The sequence below is a fragment of the Lepidochelys olivacea genome (assembly GCF_965140295.1).
Source record: "Lepidochelys olivacea isolate rLepOli2 genome assembly, chromosome: 14".
Classification (NCBI taxonomy): Eukaryota; Metazoa; Chordata; order Testudines; family Cheloniidae; genus Lepidochelys; species Lepidochelys olivacea.
The window spans coordinates 20,227,535-20,239,127 of record NC_140424.1 but is presented as its reverse complement, the minus strand read 5'-3'; the positions used below and the strand labels follow the sequence as shown (position 1 = coordinate 20,239,127).

At 42.1% G+C, this 11,593-nt stretch overlaps 1 protein-coding gene across 3 annotated transcripts in view; it reads left to right on the top strand.

The window, feature by feature from the left end:
* The first annotated feature begins 980 nt into the window (after window positions 1-980).
* B3GNTL1 (UDP-GlcNAc:betaGal beta-1,3-N-acetylglucosaminyltransferase like 1) overlaps window positions 981-11,593 on the top strand; it is a 301,690-nt gene continuing 291,077 nt past the window's right edge. For 2 of the 3 annotated variants that reach the window (XR_014713947.1, XM_084646630.1), the window contains exons 1-3: window positions 981-1,915; window positions 8,813-8,929; window positions 9,050-9,149. Coding sequence is in view for 2 of the 3 variants with exons in the window: in XM_084646630.1 (XP_084502756.1) it covers window positions 1,706-1,915; window positions 8,813-8,929; window positions 9,050-9,149 (427 nt within the window). In the remaining variant the exon portion in view is untranslated. The remainder of the gene's footprint in view (window positions 1,916-8,812; window positions 8,930-9,049; window positions 9,150-11,593) is intronic. The other variant, XM_084646629.1, reaches the window with a different exon arrangement.

The window sequence follows — 11,593 nt, the reverse complement described above, 5'->3', positions numbered from 1 at the left end:
GTGACAACTAGATAAGCTGTAGGATAAGTAACTACAGGAACCAATGTTACTATTAAAACAAACAACATTTACATGCACACCCATCTAAACTTCATTACATCATGGAAAATAACATGACTGGTATATTTAAAGGTGCATCGTCAGGTGAAATAGGGTCGAAAATTTAGATATTGTAAAAACAGTGTTTAACAAAGCCTGGGGCTAATGAAAACAAGAGAAAGTTTCCATGAAATTAAAGCAGTTTACAGTGGAAACAGCTTTCCTTACACAAACAAACAAGTCCCCTGCCAGATACCAAGGCAACTTGAAAATCAGGCTTGAGATGATCACCCTTTACATCCCCTCTGGCAGAACCCCAAACACCACCGATCCCCCCCTCCACCCCTAAATCCAAGACCCACCTCTGCTGCCAATAACCAGTGAACCACAGTTCCTCCACCCCCTCCCTCACCCTAGGTCTACAAACATCCAGGGGCACTGGAACAATTTGTATGGGGGCGGTGTGTGTGTGTGTGTTTGCTGAGAGACATTGAACCAAACTGCAAACCCTGCAGACACTTCATCAGATGCTGTAGCCCACGAAAGCTCATGCTCAAATAAATTGGTTAGTCTCTAAGGTGCCACAAGTCCTCCTTTTCTTTTTGCGCACACAGACTAACACGGCTGCTACTCTGAAACCTGTATATGATGGAACCCAAGCCAGGGTGCAGCAGGTCCCCCAGTTCCAGCGCCTATGCCCCCATCCTCAACCACCCCAGGCCCCCACACCTGCATCATTCCAGCCTTGCCCTCCAGTCTGCCAGAGCGCCCGAACCTCCCACCACCGCAGAATCACACTTCCCTCCCCATCACCCTCAAAAAAAAACACACCAACTCCTCCTGCTCGATGGTTCCCCCCCCCCACTCCCTAGACTGTCACCTTCCCGCCTCTTCAGCTTCACTTCCGGCCCCTCTAGCCGCTGTCTCCACTCCTCTCCCTGGCTGGCTGGCCGGGGCAGGGAGTATTCCTCTCGCGCGGCGGAGAGCGTTGGGGGCGTGTCGGCTCTGGGGTCGGGGGCCCGGCTCCAGTGAGCGCTGAGCCGCCAACGGCTGGGGGGGCCGCGCGCGGGGTCCAAGCAGCACGTGGGGGGTGAGCCGAACGGGGGCGAAGAGAGCAGGCAGCTGAAGCACCCGGAGGGGCAGGAGAGCAGCACTTCGCAGAGGGGGAGAGGAGGAGGAGCAGCAGCAGCAGCTTGAGGGAGAGTGTGTGTGGAGGGAAGCAGGACACCCTAGGGCGGGGAGGGGAAAACAGCACCCTGAGGGGGGAAGAGGGCGAGCAACCCCCTGAGTGGCAGTGATTATGCATTTTATGGGAGTGTTGCGTGGATTAACACTATGCATGGCCTGGACCCACCCAACCCCTGGTACTTTCAGTCTGAGACCTGGACATTTTGACTGGTTCAGAGGCATTTAGCAGTAAACTCTGTGGTTTTCTCACGTTGGCAGCTGCCTGGAATGGGGCCTTCCACCCCCTCTGGAACATAGGCTAGAACTGGACTTGAGTTCCCTCTGCTCTCACTTCTCAGGAGCCACTCCAAGGAAGCAGGAATGAAAGTGTTGTCCTCATGCTCTTTTATAGTGAACCTGCTGTACTCCCTTGGTGGTATACTTCACTCCTCTCCCCAGAGCTTGTCTTGTGTGTGTCCAAAGGGTGAGAAAGATAGACATGTCAGAAGAAGTTGGGGCTCCTAGGAGCCCCTCCTCAGCAGCTGGAGGTCAAGTCCCCTTTCTGCAGAAAGGACTGTGTGCTTGTGATTCTGTACCTGCCAAGTGTAGATGTCCAGCAACAATATCACTTCCTGTACCAGACACTCCCCAGCTGCAGTCCAGAGCATCATTGGACTCCATAATTGGGCAAGGATGTAGAATTCAAGTGGTATGTTTCTCATTGTTACACTTACACTCTTGAGTCTTCTATACTTGGTGGTCAGTCTCAGAATTTGTAAAGAATTACTCCCTTTCTGGCCAAATCCTTCTTTGCATGCTTACACCAGTTGTCCCTTTGAAGGGGAGATTACTCAGTTAGGGAAAGCAAGCAGGATTGTGGCCCTCTCTTTTTACAACATTTGTACTTACAGAGAAAAGGAATTGCTCTGTTATGGCTGGACATACCCCTGTCTCATCACTGAATATGAAAGGACATTGCCCAAAGTTTCTTATAGCAATTGTTTATTTTGTATTCTGTACTCTTTGTAAGGTGTTTCTTTTGTTTGTTTTGAAGGGGGGGAAAGTATTTTCTTCTCTTGATGTAGCTGTTTCAGTTCAAAAATAACAGTAGTTTGTGTTTTGCTCTACTGAAACAAAACAGCACACTAGGAAAAAAATAAAAACAAAGATCTTTAGATATCTAAAAGCTCTTCTCTCCACTGTTTCTAACAATATAAAGTCAGATCAAATGTTGGGGCCTAAAAACCTTATTAACGTAATTTGAAATAAATGGCCATCCTGTGGAAGACAGTTGCCACAACTAATGCAATCTTGCCAGAAGTAAAGGACTGAAATGGCTTGGAATAAAGAATGATATGTTAAAGAAAACCCATGCTGGTTTTCAAAAATTGACATTTGTTTCTGATGAGTAAAATTTTCAAAAGTGCCTAAGTGCCATGTTTAAAAGTGACTAAGGTGCCTAAGTGTCATTGAAAGTCAATGGGACTTAGGCTCCTAAGTCAGTAGGCACTTTTGAACTATTACTCTCTGTTTTTAAATCTCAACTTTTAAAGAGGATAGGGACTGGAAAAGAAGGCTTTTTAGTGTAGAATCACTTGAACAGAGTGCCATTTTAAAAGTGTGTGTTATTTTCAGTACATATTCATGAAAAAATGACTTGTTTGGTTTAGTGACATTTGTAGAAGTAGTGGAGACTTATCATATAATAATCATTTAGTAGTAGTTTAGTGTTGTTCATCCATAGGTCAAAATGCCTTTTACAAGGGGTTAAATTTCATTATTCTCATTTCAAGGATGTGAAACTGAGGTTTATAACAGTTAGAACCCAAAACCACACAGGTTCTTTTCCAAAGCTTATTAGATCAATGGAAAAACTCCTATTGTCTTAAAAGGCTCTGGATAAGTTCCACATTGTATAAGTGGCAGACTTGGGTGTGAAACTCATGTCTCTTGAACTCCCAGTCTTGTGTCATATCCTTGGGACTTGGTGTGAAGTTTCTGCAAGCTTACGGGTCCTTAAAATGCTCTTTTGTTGGATTCTGCTACAAATTAATGCCGGCTAATGGTGATATGGCTAATTACAAGTTAAACACTTGGGAACTGAATTTGTGAGATGACAATAAATATATAAGCTATTTGCAAGACTCTTGTCTGTGCCCCTGGAGAGATGTTACCACATAATTATTTTAAAAGTGCATGTAATGTATTCCTATAGTGAGGCATGTTAGAGCCTCTGAATGAAATTTGCTATTTTGCATGGTTATTTTCTCACTTTAACTGAAGCACTTTAACTGGAACACCTGCTTTAGGATTTGTAGTATGGGGTCATTGCCAAATGTAACTTGTAAACCAAGTTAAAAACGGAGAGAAATGAACTGTAGGAAAAATTAAAGGTTTGGATTTTGATATTTGTAACCTCTGTCTCTGGACTTGAGTGGGTCCTGTCAACCACAGAAAACCAGCAAACTGAGTAGGGATGATAGGACCTGAAGCAATGGCACAAAACCCCAAAGTCATCAGTCACTCTGAACTGGTTCATAATCATGTATGTACTGTTATATACATTTAATACTTCTTTCTTGAGACTTTTGCTCAGAGGCATCCTCAGGGATTCCACGACTGCACTTAGTGTGACAGGCATCAATCTCACTTTTGCTGTGGTGGCTCTGAGGAGAGGAAACTTGATCACAGTGGTTTTTTTAAAATAATATTTTTAAAACATTATAAACTATCGTGCAGAGCTCCAAGCACCTTGATGGTGCTGGTGGTTGTTTACAAATTTTGTAATACAGGCTGCACCATGAAAGTGCTGCTTTTGCAATTTTTGACTATTCATATTGGATGTAAGTGTGTTTGGGTAATATAACACCTTGCCTTTCTACTTTTGTTTAAAGATAAAATCCAAGAAAAATATAGACAGATTCAGCTAATGCATTTTATGTGTATTTTTTTAAATACTCAAATTAGTGGTGATAGAGTAGTCAGCCAAACAAATTTTGCATTGAGGTTAGTTGGTTAGAAAAGGTTTGAGAACCACTGATTTGCGTGGATGTATTGTGGCTAGTTAGTGCTACCACTAAGCCTATCAGAAGACTTGGGGAGAGTACTTTCCCTTTTTAAAAAATATAATAACATTGGGTTAATGTGGTTCAAAATATGAAGTCTTATTCTAATTGCCATCTTGGGAGTACTAAAATCCTTAGTGAATTGAATGTATTGACTGAATCAGACTGTGTAGTGTAGCATTAGCAGTTGCTTTTGAAACAATCTCAGGTTTCTGCTTATGTGCTTGGCAGTCTCAAAGTACTAATGTGAAGCAAAGCTCTTTAATCTCAAAACTTCATTTCTTAATTTGCATGCCATATAATTCTTTGTCTTCTATGTGATATTAATAATTTTATCAAAGCAGAGGACCAAACTTATTTTTCTGAAAATTTAAGAAAAGCAGAGAAGGCATTATTGTGCAAACATGGCCCTTCCACTTGTTTGAAATACCACTATTCCCTAGTAAAACACCCTGTTGAAAACTAGGAGGTGAGTTCATTCATAGAGCTTGATTCCCTGGCACCTTGGAATATAGAATTAGGTTTAGAATATAAAGTCTGAAATGAATATCACTTTGTATTTTGCTGTGAAATACTGGACAGCTTGATATTTGCCAATCATAATATCAGGCCATATGCTTCATCAAGCCTAAAGTAGATGCATTTTGTGCGTATAGAGATGTGTGTATAGATAAACACCTCCCCACACACACACACAACGCAGACCATTGCTAATTTCATTTTAACATTTTTCTAATGTTTTTGCTTTCTTCTTAATTATAATATAGTGATCACATGAATTAATCTTTGAAAGAAACATGGTCTTGCAGTTAAATCATGGGAATCTGGAGAGCTGGATTCTGTTCCTGGATTCTTCCACAGACTTCATGTGGGACCTTGGACAAGTCATTCAACCTCTTTGTCTCAGTTTCCCCATCTATAGAATGATAAAATTGTGACGATACTTATTTCCCAGGAGTGATGAGAGGATTAATTCACGTGTGGTAAAGTTCAGTAATTTTTGTTAGGTCTGTGGAGGGAATGTGCGAGTGAAGTGCGAAGTTATAATTCACATGTTTGTTTTCTAGGCATATATTACATTACACAAAAAACTACTCAGAAGTTACGAAATGCCAGCGTTTGTTCAGTCCTCTCATGTGTATTGCATTACAATACAGTCTTTAATTACATGATCACAAACCATTATTTTCCATAGGACCCCTGTCTCATTCAGTGCACAGAGTGAATGGTAGTCACTTAATGAGTAGCTATTCAGCAATTTGTTCAAATGTTGGAAGTATGGTTCTAGATCTTATTTACTGCACACTATTCAAACCATACTTTGAAGACAGAATTATTAATTTCCTCACAGAATTTTCTATGATGTTATCACTATAGTACCTGAATGCTTCAGAAATCTTAATATTCACAAAGCCCCTGTGAGATAAGGGGGTGTATTATCCCATTTTACAGGTGGGGAACTGAGGCACAGAGAAAATAAGATCAAAAGTGCCCACTTTGAGACACCTAGGACCTAATTTTTCAGAGTGCTTAGCATATAGCGAGGGTCCTACCAAATTCATGATCCATTGTGGTCAATTTCACGGTCATAGGATTTTAAAAATGGTAAATTTCATTATTTCAGCCATTTACATCTGAAATTTCACGGTGTTGTAATTGTAGGGGTGCTGACCCAAAAAGGAGTTGTGGGGGGGCTCACAAGATTATTTTAGGGAGGGTTGTGGTACTGCTATCCTTACTTCTGTGCTGCTGCTGGCGGCAGCACTGCCTTCAGAGCTGGGTAGCTGGAGAGTGGCAGCTGCTGGCTGGGAGCCAAGCTCTGAAGGCAGAGCTGCCACCAGCAGCAGCATCGAAGTAAGGATGGCATGGTATGATATTGCCACCATTACTTCAACGTTGCTGCCTTCAGAGCTGGGCGCCTGGCCAGCAGTTGCTGCTCTCCGGCCGCTGAACTCTGAAGGCAGCAGCACAGGCATAAGGGTGGCATGGTATTGTATTGCCACCCTTACTTCTGCGCTGCTCCTAGCTGGGCACTGCCTTCAGAGCTGGGTGCCCGGCCAGCAGTTGCCGCTGTCCGGTCGCTGAGCTCTGAAGGCAGTGCAGAAGTAAGGGTGGCAATACTGCAACCTCCCTAAAATAACCTTCTGACCCCCCCAAAACTCCCTTTTGGGCAGGACCCCCCCCTGAAATCTGTGTTGTATTGGGTAAAAGCACACAAAAGACCATATCTCACAGGGGGAGACCAGATTTCACAGATGCATTTTTCATGGCCAAGAATTTGGTAGGGTCCTACATATAGGACTTTATTTTTTCAAAAGCACAGCTCCCATTGACTTCAGTTGCAGTTGTGGGTGTTCAGCACTTCTGCACACCAGATCCCAGGGTCTCATGTCAGGCACCTAGAAAACGAGGAACGCAGAATTAGGGACCCCAAGTGAAAGGATTGGTCTAAGTGGCTTGCCTAGCATCACGCAGGAACTCTGTGGTAAAGGCAGGAATAGAATCCTGTTCTCTAGGGCAGCATTCAACTACCTTTATCTCCTTTCTCTTCCTGCAATCCTCTGCCTCATCATTATACACCTTCCCACTTCGGCAACAAATGAGGGAAGGATCCTACAGAAAACAGTTTCTTATGTACAGAATGCATATAAGTTTGACCCCTTCTGCCCTGTCTCCTCCAACTTATTCCCCCAACACCAGCCTCCCCCATTAGTTTCCAGAATCAATATAATTGCTTAGCTAGTCCCATTCTCCCTCAACCCATGCACTGACTCCAGTCCCCCTCCATCCTCCTCCTGTTCATAGCTTCCAGTCCCAGTCTTCTTTCCAGTCAGACTAGATAATCTAATGGTCTCTCCTGGCATTAAGATCTAGGAATCTGCCATCTCACCCAGCTCACAGTCTCCTTGCCCACCCAGTCCTACTCTCCCAATACCAGTTTTCTTACCATGACAGTCCCCGTTTCCCTCTCTTCTCCCCCACTGTAAGTCAGTAGTCCCAGTTTTGTGTTATCCACTCCAGGTCTTTGTCCCAATCTGTTTCCTGTTCCCTTCACTCTCATCTAACCCTTGTTCCCTCAGCATTTGAAGAAACCATCTTCCCTCTCCATGCTGCCTGAGCCCCTTCAGGAGACATTGAGAGCATTGGCAAGATAGTCTTCCTGCTTTCATTTCCAGTATTTGGCTATAGCCTGCAACAGGCGAGAGCTGAAATTGCAGTGAAGTTTCTGCTCAGCCCAGGGTTGGAGGATGCTTAGTGCAAACATAATCTTTTGGAGTTTTTAGCTGCCAAGGCTCTAATAAGCCTCTACTGATCATGTGCAAACAGATTTTTTGATGGTTTATAACTTGTTCAAAGTTGGGCAGATTTTTGTATGGATAGCAAAAGGCACATCTTTGACACAAAGGCCACCCCACTGGCAAATTTTAAGTCCTTGCGTCAAAGTGTGGAGGAACTAAAGCATTTCAGAGAAACGGTCTCCATAATTTTTCAACATTGACAAAACAACATTGTTTTTCACTAGCCTTGGTTCTCTGATTTGTTTTTGCAGAAATTTTCCAAAATAATTCAATCAGAGACAGATATCCTATATAGAAAATTAGTTAAAGTATGGAAAGTTATAAGCAACTGGAAAGAGGGTTTTTTTCATGAGAAGTATTAGGCAACATTAATAATAGATGGTGCTTTCAGTTATGCCTATAATAATGTAATTCCATTCTAAATGTGTTACCATGATGATAACGGAGTAAGCTGTATTAATGCTATCACACTGTGAACTGAATGAGATCTTTAGTTTGAAATACAGATATTTTGTTTGCGAAACATCATTGAAAACGTTAATGGGTTTTGCTGTTTAGTGTCTTATCATTTATAATTCACAGATAATTTAAAAAAAAGTTAAATAAGTTCTACATTTTATACATATATGTCCCACACATAGAATAGTTGGTGCAATTAGAGAGGCAATTTTTTATTGGGTGGAACAAAGAAGTCTCTTTGATATTTACTTAGAAGCAGCCTCTCTCAACAGTACATTGGCCAAGTATTACAAAGGATTTCTGAGATGAGATATGTAAGTTGCCTACTTTACAGATAAAAGTTCAAACTGGGTAGCTGGGATAGAAAAGAATAGATCCCCACTGAACTGAGAGAAGATGGAGGTAAAATGGTGAAGCTGAGGATAAGTTAAGAGACTGGAGACAATAATTAGTAGTGCTGCAAGTAAATAACTGGTGGTGTATACATTTTGTTTGCTTTTTGTTCAAAGAATTTTCAAAGGAATAAAACCACAGAAACTAACACATAGTGGGTTTTGCAGAGTAAAAAAATAAAGCTTGGTGGAGAAGAAATACCATTTACTTGTGAAGGAAAGAGCAGTTTTCTTTTTTATGGCCAATGTACATATTTGATGAAAGGATATGAAAGGATCAGGCACTTTCCTTTTTTAAATGAGTATTCTTTGGATAAACAGCAAATAAACAAGGAGAATGGATGCTTTCATGTTTTATAATGTTTGTGTGTTCTCTGTTTGTTCATTGTAGTCTGTTATTCTGCCTGTTCGCAATACTGAATGTTGGTTGGATGAGTGCTTGAAGTCAATTGTGGAGCAAGATTTTGAAGGTACCATGGAGCTATCTGTGTTTAATGATGCTAGTAAGGTATGTATATTTTATATTTAGTTTTAAAATATTATCTAACCTAATTCTTGTAAGAATTGTTATTTACTTTAGCTTACCCTATAAGTTAAAATTGTTGCCTCTATGTCATCACTTTCTCAGGACAATTCAATTAATATAATTGAAAAATGGAAGCTCAAGTTAGAAGATGTGGGTATTCGAGTTGTCATTGATGGTCATGATTCACCTCAACCCCAAGGAGGTATGTTGTTTAATAGTGATTTTAAAGAATGACTAAATAATTTGGTTTGGCAGGAACAGTTTATTGTTAGTTTAAGAATGGTCTCTGCAGTAAGATGGAATTGCTATAGAAAATCATTTTCTGGAGATCCACATTCAGAGGCACAGCCCAAATAAAGACAGAATTTGGCCCTACTTTTTGATTTTAGTGGAAGTTGTCTATACATGCAGGAAGGTGGACTATGGCTTAATATTTATGCTTTACTCAGCAAAAGTTTTTTTGTTTATAATGTATTAACAATGTTGCCAATTCTTGCAACTTTATTATAAATCTGGTGATACTTGGTGGTGGTCTTAACACCCTTGGTCCTGGATACAAATGATTACATGAGTATCTCAGCTTTCATAAAAAAAAAAAAAAAAAAAAGTAAGTTTCTAGACTGCAGAATTGCAGAGAAAACCCTGAGTATCTGAACTGAGTGTACCCAAAAGGTTTAGAAACCAGAAGGCAAAGGTAAAAAGAACTGCAAATTTATTAGTTTTTAAAATATTATGATTTTTAAACCTATCTCATGTTGTTTTGCAGCCAGACTCATGATTTTTAAACACTTGGGGTTTGCAGTACTGTATACATTTAGTCAGATGCATTGGATCTTTTAATGCTGGGCAGTAATATAGTTCTTCTGGTTAATCAGTTGAACTAATTTATTTTTTCAGTATGTGTTCTTGGGAACAAAGTCTATTTTCATGTATAATGTAATTTAATTTAATTTAAAGGCTTTGTTATAGGTGGGATTTTTCCTTTTCCACAGCCGTAGTTGCAGAGTATGAAGATGCTAGGCCTGTTTTGTGTGTTAGTTCCAGTACTTGAATGACTCTAAATATGGTTACATTTAGATCCAAGTCAGAAATAAAAAAGTTGCTCTGAAATAGTCATAAGTGGCTGGTAAATGACGGATTCAAGTTGTATTACCAAGGACAACTACTACGGAATGAAGATAGGCTTAGTAGGGTATGAACTGTAAAGCTCGTGAGATGAGTTTTCAACCTAGCTTTCTTTTTGTATGATGTGGAAGAAAAGACAGAGTAGTTGCTTTCATGAGAAGGGGCAGAGGCCTGAGGAGGAACAGAACAAAATACCTTTTAATAAATGTCTTCTAAAATTTATCTGTTGATTTGTTTATTAAGAAAGTTTTAACTTGTTAGTTAGGAATTCCATCTAATTTCACTAACTATACGAATATAGCAGGGGTGAGCAAACTTTTTGGCCCGAGGGCCACGTCAGGGTTGCAAAACGGAATGGAGGGCGGGATAGGGAAGGCTGTACCTCTGCAAACAGCCTGGCCCCTGCCCCGTATCTGCCCCCTCCCACTTCCTGCCCCTTGACTGCCCCCCCTCAGAGCCCCTGACCCATCCCAACTCCCCCGTTCCTTGTCCCCTGACTGCCCCCTCCCGGAACCCCCCGCTCCAACCCCCCTTGCTCCCTGTCCCCTGACTGCCCCGACCCCTATCCACACCCCCGCCCCTTGACAGGCCCCCTGACCCATCCAACACCCCACTCCTTGTCCCCTGACCAGGACCCCCAAGACCCCCATCCCTAACTGCTCCCCAGGACCCTTCCCATCCACACTCCCCCCCCCCCCCAGTTCCTGTCCCCTCCTCCCAGGAGCCCCTGGGACCCCACCCCGTATCCAGTTCCCTCCTCCCGCCGCTTCTTGTCTCCTGACCACGCCACCTGAACTTCCACTCCATCCAACCACCCCCTGACTATCCCCCGGGAACTCTTGCCCCTTATCCAAACCCCCCCCCTCCCCCTTACCATGCCGCTCAGAGCGTCAGGACAGGCTTATTGGAAAGTCTGGGAGGTGGGCGGGTGGAAGCTGTGCTGCTTGCACGGCTGCAGGGGAGGAGGGACAGCAGGGGAAGAGCCGGGGGCTAGCCTCCCTGGCTGGGAGCTCAGGGGCTGGGTAGGACGGTCCCGTAGGCCGTAGTTTGCCCACCTCTGGTCTATAGCCTGTAGTGTAAACGTTTATAAGGGTACCGTGTGTTCCTTGATTGATCTTCTTGTTTATCTGTCATAATTCTTAACATGAATTAAATGTACGTATTGAATAGGTGGGGAAGCAGTCTCCTAGTAGTTTGTTTTTCTTTTACTCATACTGTTTTTTCACAGTTTTGCTCAAAATATAAGACTACGACAAAAAGTATGTTGCTGTGTGAGGCTTTTGGTGTACAGTAGAATCAAAGTTTGCTTAGCTTATCAAATACAGTTTTTAAAATTTCTGACTAATAATTTTGAATAAAGTTAAGAATAAAATCCTCCTCAGGATTCCAGTTCATTGATGATATTTTCAAGATACATCTCTAATTTTCACATTTGCTGAAGAGGTTCTGCACTGCTTAGTTTGTGGTGTTAAAATCCTAACATCGGCATCCACCCCTGCCCCTGTTTGTTACCCATATGCT